Source organism: Sinocyclocheilus rhinocerous, unplaced genomic scaffold, assembly GCF_001515625.1.
Source record: "Sinocyclocheilus rhinocerous isolate Xijiao unplaced genomic scaffold, SAMN03320098_v1.1 scaffold40, whole genome shotgun sequence".
Taxonomy (NCBI): Eukaryota; Metazoa; Chordata; class Actinopteri; order Cypriniformes; family Cyprinidae; genus Sinocyclocheilus; species Sinocyclocheilus rhinocerous.
In genome coordinates this window covers 598712-615344 of record NW_015624837.1, presented here as the reverse complement: position 1 = coordinate 615344, position 16633 = coordinate 598712, and the positions used below count along the sequence as shown (strand labels likewise).

Sequence of the window (16633 nt, the reverse complement as noted above, 5' to 3'; positions counted from 1 at the left end):
TGGGCATTTTTGCTTTTCTTTTCTTTTTTTTTCTTTTTTTAAGAGATAAAAAAAAAAGATCTCTTGATGACTGCAAAACTGCTTCCTGCTGGCTCTTTATTTTCTAATTGATATCACATTATTATTGGTCAAGAACTGCAGTATATTACTTGACTTATCCATTGGTATGTACTTTAATTGCAATTACAAAATCTTTGGGATTTTTATTAATCTCCAAGGGGTAATTTAATGTAATGTAAAGGACTCTCTCTCTCTCTCTCTCTCTCTCTCTGAAAAAAATTTAACAATTTAAAGTGAGAGTTTGAATTACTGAGGGAAAAATAGCTAACAATAATACCTGAAAACAATTATGTAATGTGCCTTGGAAAAATTATCCCTGTAAATTTGTTTTTAAAAAAGTTGCGTTTTTACATTATCAACATTTTATCTTTTTTTTATTTTTTTATTTATAACAAATTCTCTATTAACTAATTTGTTATAAATGCTAATATCTCAAATACAGCAGTTACATACACACACACACACACACACACACACAAACGTTTCTCGGACTTTTATTTTGGCGACATATTAAAACCAGGAACTAGTAGGAAAGAAATCTGACTTTTCATGTGTCGATTTTCACTCTTATATTTCGAAGGTAAGTGTTATATCGTTATTATAATTAATATTATAATATCATATTGCCATTTTTGTTTGTCATGCTCCAAGCAGCAAAATAATGCGGATGCATATGCTTCTTACAAATTACAATCTTGGCGAATCTCGAAATGCAAGTGGCAGTTTAAGATGACAGCAGCATATGGCTAAATAAAGAAGTGGCATGTTTGCTAGGATATGTGTCGTGTAGCTGAGAGCCTCTGCGGTGGCACAGATCAGATGAAGCGCAGTAATGGAGCTGCAGCAGCACTGTTTGCTGTCTACACGAGTCTAAATTGTGAGTGTTTTTCAGATGACACGGGCCAAACCAGAGGATGATGAGTACTGGAACAGCTCCAAATTTAAAGCGTTCACATTTGATGATGAAGACGATGAGTTTTCACAGGTCAGTTGATTGTGTTTCCATTGAGCTCTATGGAGTCCAACGCCTGTTTACCACTTTATGGCCCTTTCAGCCTTATAAAACCAAGGGCGTGGTTTTGGTTTGAACATTGGGGGGGTTGAAGAGTGGTCTGTTTTAGTGGAGTCCCGGGTCATGCTCTCTCATAAGCTTTGTTTGTTTATATGTTTATTTTTGTAAAATGGTCTTTTGTGCTATCATCCACACGTACAAAATTAGTTGATAAACATAACTGCAATAAATTAATAGCCTAGTTAACAATTACTTGCTTACATAGGATATAATATAATGTATTTTATATTATTTAGGCTATAGTTTGACAGAATGTTCTAATTCAACATGCTATGGAGAGTCAATCTAACTTAAAGTCTGTGTAAAGGCAGTTCAGAGAATTGTTTCTAAACGCATTCTAAATGTTAGAAATGTATTGCTGAAAACACGTTACAAAGACTATGAACTATGAAGTACTGAATTGTGGAGTCTGTGTTCAGGATTTTTTTAGGGCAGGGCTGAAATCATGTCTTGATGACGTACTGATCATGGCCCCTCCCCTAACACTAATTACTAATAACTAGACCACATCAGTGGTCTCCCTGCTCAATCGCAGTTACTGTCATCGCAGGCCGTCCTTAGGGGGGTGCAACTGGTGCAGCCACACCGGGCCCCGTGTCAATCGGACCGTGTGGTGTAACAAACTCAGAACAGATATTTAATACTGCTTTACATGGACTTTAGCATTTTATATATCGATATTGTTTATTTCTTACTCCTTAACAGTTCATCAGGCTCTTAATGATTTAATCTAATCTAATCTTAATCTGTGCCATCTCTTGGAAGGCCAGGTTTTTCTATCACTCATCATTAGAACCCATTTTGCACATGGCTCTCGATTCTGACTTGTATTTGCTCTTATGAAAATGTACCATAGTTCTTAACTGTAGCATCTGTTATAATAAGGCTAGCTTATTAATCATTACCAGGCCAATAATGACTTTTTTATTAATCTTTTAGCATTTGTTATGAAAAACAACAGCCTGCACATTTAGAAGCAATAGCTACAACATGCCACAGTTGTAATATAAATCTATAGGGAAAAATCTATTCCTTTTAACGGATCATCTATTATCAATTCTACACGTAGACAAAATTTACCACAATAAATAAGCCTACAATAAAACGTGATAAATTCTAGTAAACGTGGTCATGCGTAGTTTAAAAAGATTTTAATATATGTTAGTAGTGCTGGTGCAAGATTGTTTTCTCCTCTTTTCAGTTTATGTGCCTTTTTTTAGATAATGTTTGACTTTCTCCATGTCAGTTTCTCAATAGAATTCAAATAGATCGCAGAACATGTTCTTTCCGAAATTAAATAGTTGGCTTTTTGTTAGCTATTGAACAGACATCAAAGCAAAAGACCGAAATGTTACGTGGAAAATATTTGCCTTTTATATTTAATTAACAAGGTAATCTAATTTGTATGAGAACATAACGAACACATTTTCAATGTTTACAGAAAATAGTCAATTAAAGTGGATAAATTAAATGAATTAAATTAAACACGGTGACAGTGGTGAGGAAAGATTTAGAAATTGTTAAAAATCACAAACTGTTCTTAAAGTTAATATGTATTTTGTACGATGTTTGTATTATATTTTCCGCACATTTTCTCTGTGTGGCCCACAGTTTAAAGAGCCCTGACTCAGACTATGTTGTGTTGTTATTTCCCAGCTGAAAGAGTCCAAACGGGCCGTGAACAGCATCCTGGTGGACGATGATGATGAGGATGAGGATGATGTTGAGAGAGTCAGCTGGAGTGGGGAACCTGTGGGAAGTATGCAGTCCTTTCTCTGATCTCTGCTACTGTCTGTACCTCATCTGGATGCTCATCAGTTTTTGTTTGTGTTTAGGCATCTCTTGGTCGGTGAAGGAAACTGCCTCCAGTATCCGCTCAGGCAGTGAGCAGAGCTTTCCCAAAATAGACACCACTCCTTCACTGTCCAAACAGGGGTCTGGATACTCCCTGAGCTCCCTGTTTAAAGGTAATCTACAGTGAAGAGTTCTTGAACGTTTTAGTTCAATCATTATAGACTCACCACCAATCTGATTTTGTTTCTATTCCCTCAGCAAAGAGCAAACCTGGTGCTTTCCAGTCCTTCTCCGAGTGTAAGTTCAAGTCCTTGAAGCATTTAGAATGATTTAGGCCTATATTCTCATTTGTTCTAATTAAGTGTGTTTGTTCACTGTTTTCTAGCTTTTAGCGACACATCTTCTAGAACATACGCACCAGAACTGAGGAAGCCCAAGTCAGATGGAAAGGTAATACCTATGGACATGTTTACACACCGTTCAAACATTTGGGGTCGGTAAGAGTTGTAATGTTTTTGTTCATCAAGGCTACATTAATTTGATAAAAAATACAGTAAAACCGTAATATTGTGAAGTATTATTACAATTTAAAATGAATGTTTTGTATTTGAATGTATTTTAAAATGTAATTTAATCCTGTGATGGTAAAGCTGAATTTTCAGCATCATTTCTCCAGTCTTCAGTGTCACATGATCCTTCAAATCAGTCTAATATGCTGATTTGATGCTCAAGAAACATGTTAAAAACAGTCGTGCTGCATAATATTTTTGTAGAAACTCTGATATATTTTTTTCAGGATTGTTTGATGGATAGAAAGATCAAAAGAACAGCATTTGTTTGAAAATGTAACATTATAAAATTCTTTACTGTCACTTTGATCAATTTAATGCATCCTTGGTGAATGAAAGTATTATTTTCTTCCAAAAAAATCAACTTACTGACCCCAAACTTTTGAATGATAGTGTAAGCTTGTCCAGAAATTTCCACGGTGTAATTCGTTTTTTTTCTATAAGTTTCTAACATTGATTTGTTTTCTAAATGGTCATAGGATGTTGTCAGTGACCTGAGTCCTGAGGAAACCGTGAGGAGAATGCAGAAAGGACGGGTAGGGGGCAGCAAAGAGCTGTATATAGAAAGTATATTTACTGCTATATACTGAAGATATACTGCACTGGAAAGTCAGTTTAAAGGAGAAGTCAGGAGGTCTGATATAACAGGATAAAGCCATTTGTTTATTTCTCATTGTAGTTGATAAGTAGGTGCAGGCCCAGTTATTTCCACTTCACATTTTTAAGAGCCCTCCAAAAAAAAAAAAAAGAACCACACACTCGTAAAATATTTACTATAATATAATCAAATATTAGTCACGTATTCATATGTTGCTTGCAAAAAAAAAAAAAAGAAGTATTTTGTCAGAATATATGACCACTTTTGAATGCTTGTACATGGAAAAATATGCTTTTTGCATCTTATTAAAAGGATTCTTTTACAGGCATTTTCCCTAGAAAAGTTCCGCTCTCTGCAGGACAAACTTCTGCTGCTGGATGAAGCAGTTGCTGTTTATGATGGCAACGTCATCACTGCTGTGAGCCGCACATCTCTCACATACTCTATATGGAAGCGCCGCTATGACTTTATGATGATTCATATCAGAAGGAACGGCTTGTGCCTTATTCACTGATCTTTTACATTTTCCTACTGCAGGTCTTGATATTTTTAAAAAAGTCATTAAGTAAAGGTGAGATGTTTTGTGATCTCACCAGTTCCTTCTCTTTTTTGTGAAATATTTTATAGAAAGTCATGTTTTTGTTTTTTGTCATTGTGGCAGAAATCCTCTTTCGAGAGTTAATGGCGAGAGATGTGGCTTTGCGTCATTATGTTCACTATTTAAAAGAGATGGGAGAGCAAAAGCTTTTGGTCGAGTTACTGAAGTAAGTTTGCGGTTTATATATTTAACTTCCCCTCGTAGTGAGTAACATGTTAAAAATAGATGTGTCTACAATGTTTTTGTGCAAGGGCGGTTGGCATCTTTCCATCTATTGCTGTGTGTTTTATTTGAATAACTGTTTATCACGTTGGTCACATGACTGTATTTTAGGGCTCTTGGCAGGACAGAAGATATGGCGGTAGGTACTAACTGCACTTACATACTCGACTGTCATTATAGCTTGTACACACATCAGTACCCACATGACCATATGTACTTAACCCTCTATAGCAATGCCGCCTCCAGGTCATATGACTAAATTTGACTCGCTTCAACAAAATGCACCTCCCAATTCATGGGTGCTTTCTTAAACAGGAGGGGAGAGCCCAGTATTAACTAATTGAAATGCAAACACTTCCTCTTTCATGTTTACACATGTACTGCAGTAGCATATTTTCCCTTGTGAAAAGTAAACCTGTAACCGATGATCCAAACATACGTTGATTGTTACGATAACATTATTTAAGATAATGGAGTCACACTAGGGCATACCAAAAGTGTCAGGTGCTAGTACATTGCATTTTAAAATAAAAAGAGAGAGTTATGAGAAATATGAATTTGTGAGAGAGTTAAAATTCTATAAATTACACAGTCTTGCATTCCCCATTTTTGTAAAGTACTCTTTCCGCAGTGGTACAGTGTTGTCTGAAGGCAACAACTATAAAACTGAAATAATTTTATTTCCGTTATGGTATGTTATCTGAGACAAGATTAAAAATATATATATATATATATATAAAAAAATATTGATTATATTTAAGTCTTCCACTTTAAGCAGAAAAAAATAACTACATACTTTTACTACATCATAGAGGGTTAATGTCAGCTGAAATAAGTATAAGTATAAATAACTTTAAATTTCATAGAAGTGAAAAGAGGAAGAAAATGGCCTTAACAAAATTAACACGTTTCTGCTTTTGCCTCAGTGACATTATTTGTCTAAAATGAAAGTGAAAAGAGAGGAAGTTGGACATTCTAATAAAAATTTTGGTAACACTTTGCAATAAGTAGATTTACAATAAACAGATTTGCAACCGTATTTATTCATCTTTGTTAACATTAGTTAATAAAAAATACAATTGTTCATTGTTAGTTCATGTTAGCTCAGGTTCATTAAATAATATTAACAGATGCAGCTTTTGATTTTAATAATGTATTAGTAAACGTTGGAATTAACATTTACAACGATTAATAAATGCTTTAAAAGTATTTTTCAATGTTTTCATTTCATTTTAACTAATGTTAACAGGTGGAAACAAATATTTCCCTAGTAATTTGTAGTAATGTTTCTGTTTGATCACACACGTTAAACTGGCTTCCTTTATATTTTAAACAGTTGATGCATTACAAAGAACACTTAAATATTAAGGATGAAGGTCGAAGAAGAGACTTCCTCAAAAGTTGTCTCAGGTAAAGAGCTTTCAGAGGGATTCAACAGAGAGTTCAGAGTCATCTGCTGACCTTTAATGATCTGTGTGATCTCTCGGTTTGTTCTCAGCCTTCCTTTCTCTCAAGATGACGCCACTTACGTTCAAGACCACTATACACTCCTCGAGAGGCAAATAATCATAGAGGTGAGGGAGTCCAGCCACTCACTACTGTTTATTATTCCCTTATATTATATCATTATATTATTCCCTTATGCACATTTTAGAATAATAGTCAAGTCAGTCAAATTATGAAATAAAACTAATGAAAGTATGAATTTTGTGTAGTGATCAATAAAGTCATCCATAAAAAAATTGAATTTTTAGTTTCAGTTTTTTTAAGATCATGAGAAGTGTATGAAGTATATGAATAATGAAACCGTTTACTGGTTGATGTAGTACTGTAATATAGTACAACTACATAATAACTGTGTAATGTAGTATAGTACAATCATTTCTCTACTGCTTGCAAATGGAATTGGAAAAAGAATGACGGACCCCATCCCAAATGTCACCCTAAAGAAAAAGACACCATGACCGTGCTGACTTCTTGTCTCTGTGTATACAGGTTTTTTTAATGTCGAAACGAAATGAAACAAAGTTTGTCTGCATTTCTATTTCTGCCTCACCTTACCATGCTGTTAAAGAAACATTTCCTCTGCACCTCCTCGCTCTTCCTCTTTCCCGAGTGTGGTGTGGTAGGTGATGGGTCTCTCTGTACAGAGGGAAGCGAGAGGCTTTTCTCAAAGTGGGTTACACGGCAGATGTTTCCTTAGATTATGAAACAAGTGAAACGTGTTCTTATGGCATAATAACACGTATGAGAGTGAGATTCCGTTTGCAGTCAGTTATGTAATGTGAATATAGTCTGGTTAGATATCGCTAAATACGTCATTGACATGTTTCTGTTTCACACATCCTGTGTCTGCTACTCACTATGGCTCAGTGCAGAAAATAATGTGATTTCTGGGTTACTGTATTGAAAGTTTCTTTAATAATATGGTAGATAATAAAATGTACAGATTTACTGAATAGAAATTGTTTTTGTAACTTGCCTGAAGCCCTAGACCTTTTTTTCTATAAATGGCAAATTATTTACCATTGTAATGTGTTTTTTCATACAGACAAGATTGTGTTGATAAAACAATTTGTAGTGCTTTTTTTTTTTTTTTTTACTGTTTTCTGCTATATTCATAATATTTGGCAAATATAATAAGCTGAGCTCAGAAACGTCATTGTTGCTTCTAAGACACAGAGCATCGCTGCTCACACTTCCACTGTGAGTTTCAAAATCTGTTAATACGAGCAGTCGAGCACTGAAATGAATATGTGGCACAGCCACAGGATGTGTGAAGCAGGCCTAAGTACTTGTCAGACATGAGAAAACCTAATGTTAAGGGTGTATCAGTTTTAATTAGGGAGTATCAGTTTCAAGGGTGTATCAGAACCAATTAATTGGTGTGTTCACTGTATTTTATTTCATTTGTGTATTTATTTTTTCAGGCTAGTGACAAGAAGGCAGTTGCAGAAATCTTTAAGAAGTTCCCTAGAAAAGCGTCCATCCTTAATATGCCAATCATCACCACACTGTACTACTCCTGCTTTTACCATTATGGAGAGTCAGAGGTACAAGCTCATGCTCCACTCCTGCACTGTATTGTAAAATATTATGCAGACAAACTGAATATATTCTAATACATATAATCTAGAAATGAAGTATTGCAATATACACTACTGTTTTAAAGTTTGGGGGTCAGAAAGATTCTGGTTTTAAAAGAAGTCTCATCAAGGCAATGATTAAAGAATACTGTAAATCAGTAATATTTTGAAATATTATAACAATTTAAAATGACTGTTTTCTATTCGAAAATATTTTAAAATGTAATTTATTCTTGTGATGCAAACCTGAATTTTCAGCATCATTACTCCAGTCTTCAATGTCACATGATCTTTCAGAAATCATTCTAATATGCTGATTAACATCAATGTTGAAAACATTTGTGCAGCTTAATTTTTTTTTTTTTAGAAACCGTGATACATTTTATATATAATTATTGTATTACATTAAGCTTGTCTTATTTTGTGGCTAATTAATTTACTAACTGACTAATTCATTTTCTTGTATATATTAATTTTCCACAGCTTCAGAGAGTTTTTAGAAACTTAAGTCACACTTAAAAATAATCTGAAACCTAACAAGGTTCATTGTGTGATTTTTGAAAAGTGCTAGTTTTAAATAAATGTCACCTGGTTTGATATTTATACATTTTAACGTGTTGTTTAAATCTCCAGATACTTGTTGGGCAACTGTATTTCAATCATTTTCATCCTTTTCTTCTTCTACAGGGAACTTTTAGCAGCCCTTCGAACATTAGAAAAACTTTCCGGGTAAAATAAACAGTCATTTGTCATCAAATTACTTGTATTTAATTCAAATTGTACTTAACTGTATTTAACATTTACCATCTTGATTACTATTTTTATAGTATAGTTTTCATATTTGTCTATGAACACCTACACCTTTAGATGTTTCTACAGTCATTAGAAACAAATTCATTCAAGTGTGTCTAGACCAGGGGCCGGTTGCATAAACCGCTTAGACTAGTCTTAAAAAGTTAGTCATCTCTTTTTTTAATTTGGTCATAAAGTCAGTTATAAAAAGGGAGAATGGTCTAATTTGAATGCAAAAATAAGTCTGATTAACTCTTGGCTAGCCAATAGTTGATGAAACTAGCTCTTAAGACTTAACATAGTGACTATGTTTATGCAACTGGCCCCAGTAGTGTATAAATAGCACATGTGGAAGTCTTTAATAACAGTCTATGTAAAAGAGTTTCTTTCCCTTACTGACAAACCATATACTGTAACCTGTCATGTTTGCAGATTTCAGAAAAGCAGTACATTCTCACGGCTCTTGGCGCAAGAGCGAAGTTGAAGTCCTGGTTTGATGTGGATAGTCTGTTCAACACCAAGAACTGGCTGGGATACACCAAGAAAAGATCTCCCATTGGCTTTCACAGAGTGGTGGACATCCTGCATAAGAACAGCGCCCCTGTACAGGTACATCAGTTTCGATGTTGTAATAAACCTGCTGAGTTTCCTCTCTGCCCATCCCGGCGTGCTCTTCATTGGGCTTTCCCATGATCTGCAGGTGCTGCAGGAGTATGTGAACCTCATCGACGACCCAGACCTCAAACTCAGCGGGGCTCTGAAATATAAATGCCATGATATCGTCATCAATGTGAGTTCATTCTCGAGTCACTATGGCAGCGTTTACGGCTTTCTCAGTGTAAATCACTGCGTTTCTTTTGTTCATTCAGACATACAGAGACCTGAAGGACCGGCAGCAGCTTATCGTTTACAGAGAGAAGCTGGAACGAGACTCGCCTGAATACAGGAAGATCCAGGATCTCCTTAATAACGTGGTAAGAGGAAGTGAGCCTCCACTGTTGAGTCATTTTCTGATTCACAGTGTAGTATGAGTAGGTTTGAGGAGAAATCTTGAGAAACATCTTACAGTAATTTATCAGTGTATTCTACAGGTCACTTCATTTGTTGCAATGCAAAATTGTGTTTGCGTGAAGTGACTTTTGTTCTTTTTTTTGTTACTTCAGCAAATCAGATGGAAAAACTGACACTTGGATCCTGACACGAGGCAGTGGTGGGCAGATGTTTGTCAGAGCTCTTTAATAGACAATGTTACACAAAAAACACTATGAAGCTGCTTAATACGGAGTTAATCCTGAACAAACAGGACTGAGATCCTCACAGGAATCGAACATTTCAGAGAACCAGTGGAGTGAGTCATTCTGAGTGATTCTTTTGCAAATGTATCTGTTCAGTATGATTAAACTGCCAAGTGTCCTTCTGCCAACTCTACAGGTGAACATTTCTAAAGAAATAAGGGAGGCTATCAGTGGTTGCTGACGTGAACATACTCTTCAACCCCTCACACCTTTTTGTTTGCCTGTATATGGATTTTTGAACATTCCTCACCCCTCTTTTTTATTTTTTATTAAAAATAATACGATACTGAACTGTTTATACAGGTTTTCTGGTATGAAGAAAAGAATATGACTGAAGATTTGAATCTTGGTAAGATAAAAGCTGTTAAAGATGTTTTGACTGTTTCGACAGTACAGATTTGACTTGATTGCAGGGTAACCACACAGTTTCTGTAAACGGAGGATGGTTTCTAACCACAAATTGAGTGCATGGTAGCAGTATGAGCCAGGAAGTTCCCCTGTGGCGTCATTTTGGATCATAAAATAAACTGTGTGTCACATAACCTTTTTCATTGGATTTCCACAAATTTTAGTTTGTTCAACTACATGTTACATCATGAAACCTTTAATTTAAATTTTTTTTATTTCATTTATTTTAATCAAAATGTATTTAATTTATTTTAGCATTTTTTAAAATGTATCATATGTTTTGAAATTGTCCTATTCTGCATCATTTTAAACCCCAAATTATCATTGATAATAATACATTTAATTGAAGATTATAAACTGTGTAACAGGTAATGAAAACACTACTCATACAAATTATAGACATCTGAGGTGCCTATTATTTGGGGTTATGACAAAAAATACGCTGATAATTAAAGTAATTATCATTCTTAGTTCAATGGAAGTTTTTGCACACAAAGGCAATTTTCATAGTATGTTGTTTTGGTTTTTAATTTTGAATGTTTTAACCAACTCGTTTGTTTTGAAATCTTCTTCATACCAGTTTTATGGATGCTGGATTTTCTTTGTATTAAAAAATTGGTTTAGGTTCACTTTACTGTGGTAATGTGATACAAGAAAACTAACAGTATTTCAATCTTGACAAATTGTAGGTTTAATATTCAAATATTTAATATTTGTCCAATAATTCGAGGTGTGATGGTGGGCCTGAAAATATTTCCTGCATAACAGCAATGACACGTAGGCTACATTTTCATATAGCCTATTTTACCAACTTATTTGATACTTTACATTTATATCTGGAAAAAAAAAAACTTTTTATACAGACAGTTTCAAAACCTAATGATATGTAGCACTTGCGCGTCCTGAGCGCCCTCGATTCGCTCACGTACACAACCCAGAACGCGCCGAGGATGCTTCTAGATAGGCGGCTGCGTCATCATGGAGGTTTCTAATTTCTCATTCATTTGAAACACCTTTTGAGCCCGCAGTCACAGAAAGCAGAAGCGCGAGGATCACGTGACCGTGTGTGGCGTAAAGATGTGCGTGCGCTGCCCCTCGTCAGTTCACGCGGTGCGCTACACCACTGTAAGTTCAGTGGTTGTGGATGAAGTGCGGACACATTCTTAACACCATTTAGAGGTAAGAGCCACGCGATTTTATACGCTACATTTAAACAAAATCATAGTCATGTTTGCTTTTTACATATTGAGAAGTACCAGGTTTTTTACATTTTATTTTATTTTTTGTGCAGGACACCTACAATCTGAAAACGGGGTGTGTGCATGTGTGCCTTCACGTGTAATTGTTCATGTGTTTTAATTGAAAATATTTCCTGCATAACAGCAATGACACGTAGGCTACATTTTCATATAGCCTATTTTACCAACTTATTTGATACTTTACATTTATATCTGGAAAAAAAAAAACTTTTTATACAGACAGTTTCAAAACCTAATGATATGTAGCACTTGCGCGTCCTGAGCGCCCTCGATTCGCTCACGTACACAACCCAGAACGCGCCGAGGATGCTTCTAGATAGGCGGCTGCGTCATCATGGAGGTTTCTAATTTCTCATTCATTTGAAACACCTTTTGAGCCCGCAGTCACAGAAAGCAGAAGCGCGAGGATCACGTGACCGTGTGTGGCGTAAAGATGTGCGTGCGCTGCCCCTCGTCAGTTCACGCGGTGCGCTACACCACTGTAAGTTCAGTGGTTGTGGATGAAGTGCGGACACATTCTTAACACCATTTAGAGGTAAGAGCCACGCGATTTTATACGCTACATTTAAACAAAATCATAGTCATGTTTGCTTTTTACATATTGAGAAGTACCAGGTTTTTTACATTTTATTTTATTATTTTATTTTTTGTGCAGGACACCTACAATCTGAAAACAGGGTGTGTGCATGTGTGCCTTCACGTGTAATTGTTCATGTGTTTTAATTACCCAGAGCAGGGATTTTCATCTTTTAACCTCAATAAAAAACTATTTTCTCTGAAACACTCTAGAGCTAATACCTTACAATAATAACTTTATTAATATACATTAACTAATATTACAACACTAGATAATCCTTAGCAGATCATTAATTAGAAAGTTGGCTGATATTTGAAATTAAAATTTCATTTGGTTTCTTCTCTGCGGACCCTCTGGAGTATCTTCAGGGAACCTTAGGAAGTTTTTTATTTCATCTTTTAACCTCAATAAAAAACTATTTTCTCTGAAACACTCTAGAGCTAATACCTTACAATAATAACTTTATTAATATACATTAACTAATATTACAACACTAGATAATCCTTAGCAGATCATTAATTAGAAAGTTGGCTGATATTTGAAATTAAAATTTCATTTGGTTTCTTCTCTGCTGACCCTCTGGAGTATCTTCAGGGAACCTTAGGAGGTTTTTAAAAACATAGGTCTAAAGTGTTAAATGTCATATTTCTAGCAAATAAATAAATAATTAAAAAAATTTCCTTGGGAGGTTTAGTATGGTTTGATTTTGGTGTCAGCATTATGACAAACAAAGGAGTCATAAATATTTAATAAAGATGTTAGTTTAATTTAGACTCAGAACATATATTTTTCTGTTCTGATACATTTAAAGCGCATTGATTTTAAATCCAATGCATTTCAGATCATAAATAATGGTATGTATGGCATCTTCGTGCTGTAGAGCATTATGTTTGAACTTGCTCCCCCAAATCTGTTTGGAGCCTCTAAAAATAAAGGTCTCATACACTTGACTGAGCATCGCCAGTGTCTTGACACTAATGATATGTGACGAGGGAATAAAAGGTTTCATCTGATCCAAAAATCACAGTGTCTGTCTTAGCACCCAGTTATTTAATGACTTTAAGGAGGTCACAGAACACAATGAAGACTAAAGCTGTTGGTATTCTTCTCCTCCTCCCTCCACTGTCTTTGTATCCGTGTCTTTCTTGACACTGACCATCAATGCCATTATTGCCAGTCCAACTGTCTTTGATATGTCATTAGGTCAAAGAGAGGACTTGCACTATTTAGTTGCCCAATTCTCTGTAGAGTTCATGTGCAAGGTCAGGTTTTCTCAGTGTGAAAAGCGAGAAGCAACAAAGAAAGGAAGTGGTGTGCATGTGTGCCTTCACGTGTAATTGTTCATGTGTTTTAATTACCCAGAGCAGGGATTTTCATCTTTTAACCTCAATAAAAAACTATTTTCTCTGAAACACTCTAGAGCTAATACCTTACAATAATAACTTTATTAATATACATTAACTAATATTACAACACTAGATAATCCTTAGCAGATCATTAATTAGAAAGTTGGCTGATATTTGAAATTAAAATTTCATTTGGTTTCTTCTCTGCTGACCCTCTGGAGTATCTTCAGGGAACCTTAGGAGGTTTTTAAAAACATAGGTCTAAAGTGTTAAATGTCATATTTCTAGCAAATAAATAAATAATTTAAAAAATTTCCTTGGGAGGTTTAGTATGGTTTGATTTTGGTGTCAGCATTATGACAAACAAAGGAGTCATAAATATTTAATAAAGATGTTAGTTTAATTTAGACTCAGAACATATATTTTTCTGTTCTGATACATTTAAAGCGCATTGATTTTAAATCCAATGCATTTCAGATCATAAATAATGGTATGTATGGCATCTTCGTGCTGTAGAGCATTATGTTTGAACTTGCTCCCCCAAATCTGTTTGGAGCCTCTAAAAATAAAGGTCTCATACACTTGACTGAGCATCGCCAGTGTCTTGACACTAATGATATGTGACGAGGGAATAAAAGGTTTCATCTGATCCAAAAATCACAGTGTCTGTCTTAGCACCCAGTTATTTAATGACTTTAAGGAGGTCACAGAACACAATGAAGACTAAAGCTGTTGGTATTCTTCTCCTCCTCCCTCCACTGTCTTTGTATCCGTGTCTTTCTTGACACTGACCATCAATGCCATTATTGCCAGTCCAACTGTCTTTGATATGTCATTAGGTCAAATAGAGGACTTGCACTATTTAGTTGCCCAATTCTCTGTAGAGTTCATGTGCAAGGTCAGGTTTTCTCAGTGTGAAAAGCGAGAAGCAACAAAGAAAGGAAGTGATTCGTAGTCTGTAGTTTGCATAAACCTATGGGTGGTTTAACTGTCATTACTCCTTAGCAGATCATTAATTAGAAAGTTGGCTGATATTTGAAATTAAAATTTCATTTGGTTTCTTCTCTGCTGACCCTCTGGAGTATCTTCAGGGAACCTTAGGAGGTTTTTAAAAACATAGGTCTAAAGTGTTAAATGTCATATTTCTAGCAAATAAATAAATAATTTAAAAAATTTCCTTGGGAGGTTTAGTATGGTTTGATTTTGGTGTCAGCATTATGACAAACAAAGGAGTCATAAATATTTAATAAAGATGTTAGTTTAATTTAGACTCAGAACATATATTTTTCTGTTCTGATACATTTAAAGCGCATTGATTTTAAATCCAATGCATTTCAGATCATAAATAATGGTATGTATGGCATCTTCGTGCTGTAGAGCATTATGTTTGAACTTGCTCCCCCAAATCTGTTTGGAGCCTCTAAAAATAAAGGTCTCATACACTTGACTGAGCATCGCCAGTGTCTTGACACTAATGATATGTGACGAGGGAATAAAAGGTTTCATCTGATCCAAAAATCACAGTGTCTGTCTTAGCACCCAGTTATTTAATGACTTTAAGGAGGTCACAGAACACAATGAAGACTAAAGCTGTTGGTATTCTTCTCCTCCTCCCTCCACTGTCTTTGTATCCGTGTCTTTCTTGACACTGACCATCAATGCCATTATTGCCAGTCCAACTGTCTTTGATATGTCATTAGGTCAAATAGAGGACTTGCACTATTTAGTTGCCCAATTCTCTGTAGAGTTCATGTGCAAGGTCAGGTTTTCTCAGTGTGAAAAGCGAGAAGCAACAAAGAAAGGAAGTGATTCGTAGTCTGTAGTTTGCATAAACCTATGGGTGGTTTAACTGTCTCTGAACTTTAAAAACATCTTGCTCAATTACTGTGCCTATTCAATTTGGTCTCAATAACCACTCAGTTTAACGTTCTGGAATGTCTAGGGCGAGACCGTTACGCTATGATTCATGGGGTCTCTATGAATATTTCAGTGGCTGTCTTGTCTAGCTGGGGAAAACGTAGGGAGTGCTACAATGTGCTGTGCGGAGATGAAGGGGAATGTGGCTGTTTTACTATGGATGAGACATGGCAGAAACACTGAAACACTACATACAGTGTCATGCGGTTAGATTGGATAGTTTTACCCCTTTGCTGTTTATCAGTAGTCAGGTCAAAGGGAAACTACTGTACTTTTATTAGATATGCCCAATGTAGAATAAAATTCAAAGCACACCTATTCTGTTTAACATTTAGTGTTAGTGTAGAAACAGGCTTTTACCTTTTTGTGTCTGTTGTTATTTTTATTGTATTTTTTAATTTAAGGTCTTTGCCATTTTTATTTTGAAAACTTTTCTTTAATTTTAAATGTATATTTATTTCAAAATGTGTACATTTTAAACTTTTTTTTTTTTTCATTTAAATTCTACAGAGCCCTACACATGTTGGGGAAAAAAACAAGATATTGTATGTACACAAACTAAAAATTTGTTCACATGGCATATTAATAAGCCTCATGGCAACAATTTAAATTTATAACAATTAAGAGAATGACCTAGTACAATGTGGCAGCTATTTAAATAAATGAGGAAACAAAATAGTACAAGGTGGATACGATTTAACTAAAATTAGGGAACAAATGATTAAAACATGGCCACAAAATAATGAATCATGGGAATGATTATTTTTTTCTTCCAATGTCAAGTGCAGGGTTCCCACAGTTGTGTTTCACCCCTCATTCTCATTTCTCTCTTTATTTTCCCCCCAGATATGATGCAGGAATCCACTGTGGCACAGAGCATCTTGACGACCGTGAACCAGAGTGTGAAGGTGCAGTGTGAAATATCCTTTGAAGATGACCGCGTTCCACTGATGGTGCTCTACATTGTGGTTTTTATCATCGGCCTGCCAGCCAACCTGGCCACGGTCTACCTCACCCTCAACCAGGTGTGTCGTAAGAAC

General features: G+C 35.3%; 1 protein-coding gene across 2 annotated transcripts; it reads left to right on the top strand.

The window, feature by feature from the left end:
* Positions 1-553: 553 nt before the first annotated feature.
* On the top strand, positions 554-10642 carry LOC107746035 (spermatogenesis-defective protein 39 homolog). 2 transcript variants are annotated; one of them, XR_001640650.1, is made up of 20 exons: positions 554-640; positions 953-1045; positions 2789-2891; positions 2968-3099; positions 3185-3223; positions 3312-3376; positions 3975-4031; positions 4419-4511; positions 4631-4664; positions 4755-4857; positions 5025-5052; positions 6250-6323; positions 6412-6487; positions 7844-7966; positions 8687-8728; positions 9224-9400; positions 9492-9581; positions 9661-9765; positions 9955-10139; positions 10223-10642. XR_001640650.1 is itself a non-coding variant. In XM_016560094.1 (19 exons), exons 2-19 carry the CDS (start codon positions 953-955, stop codon positions 9973-9975), a joined length of 1455 nt encoding a protein of 484 aa, XP_016415580.1. In that variant the 5' UTR covers positions 554-640; the 3' UTR covers positions 9976-10642. The 2 variants fall into 2 exon arrangements, 1 of the variants encoding a protein (XP_016415580.1); XM_016560094.1 differs by having other exon boundaries at positions 9955-10642.
* The last annotated feature ends 5991 nt before the right edge of the window (positions 10643-16633 follow it).

What these genes read in the sequence shown, in the direction of transcription:
- LOC107746035 (XM_016560094.1), top strand. Translation starts at nt 953, where the DNA reads ATGACACGGGCCAAACCAGAGGATGATGAGTACTGGAACAGCTCCAAA. An exon ending in AAGACGATGAGTTTTCACAG is followed by an intron (nt 1,046 to 2,788) that starts GTCAGTTGATTG and finishes GTTATTTCCCAG; the next exon opens with CTGAAAGAGTCCAAACGGGC. An exon ending in ATGGCAACGTCATCACTGCT is followed by an intron (nt 4,512 to 4,630) that starts GTGAGCCGCACA and finishes TTCCTACTGCAG; the next exon opens with GTCTTGATATTTTTAAAAAA.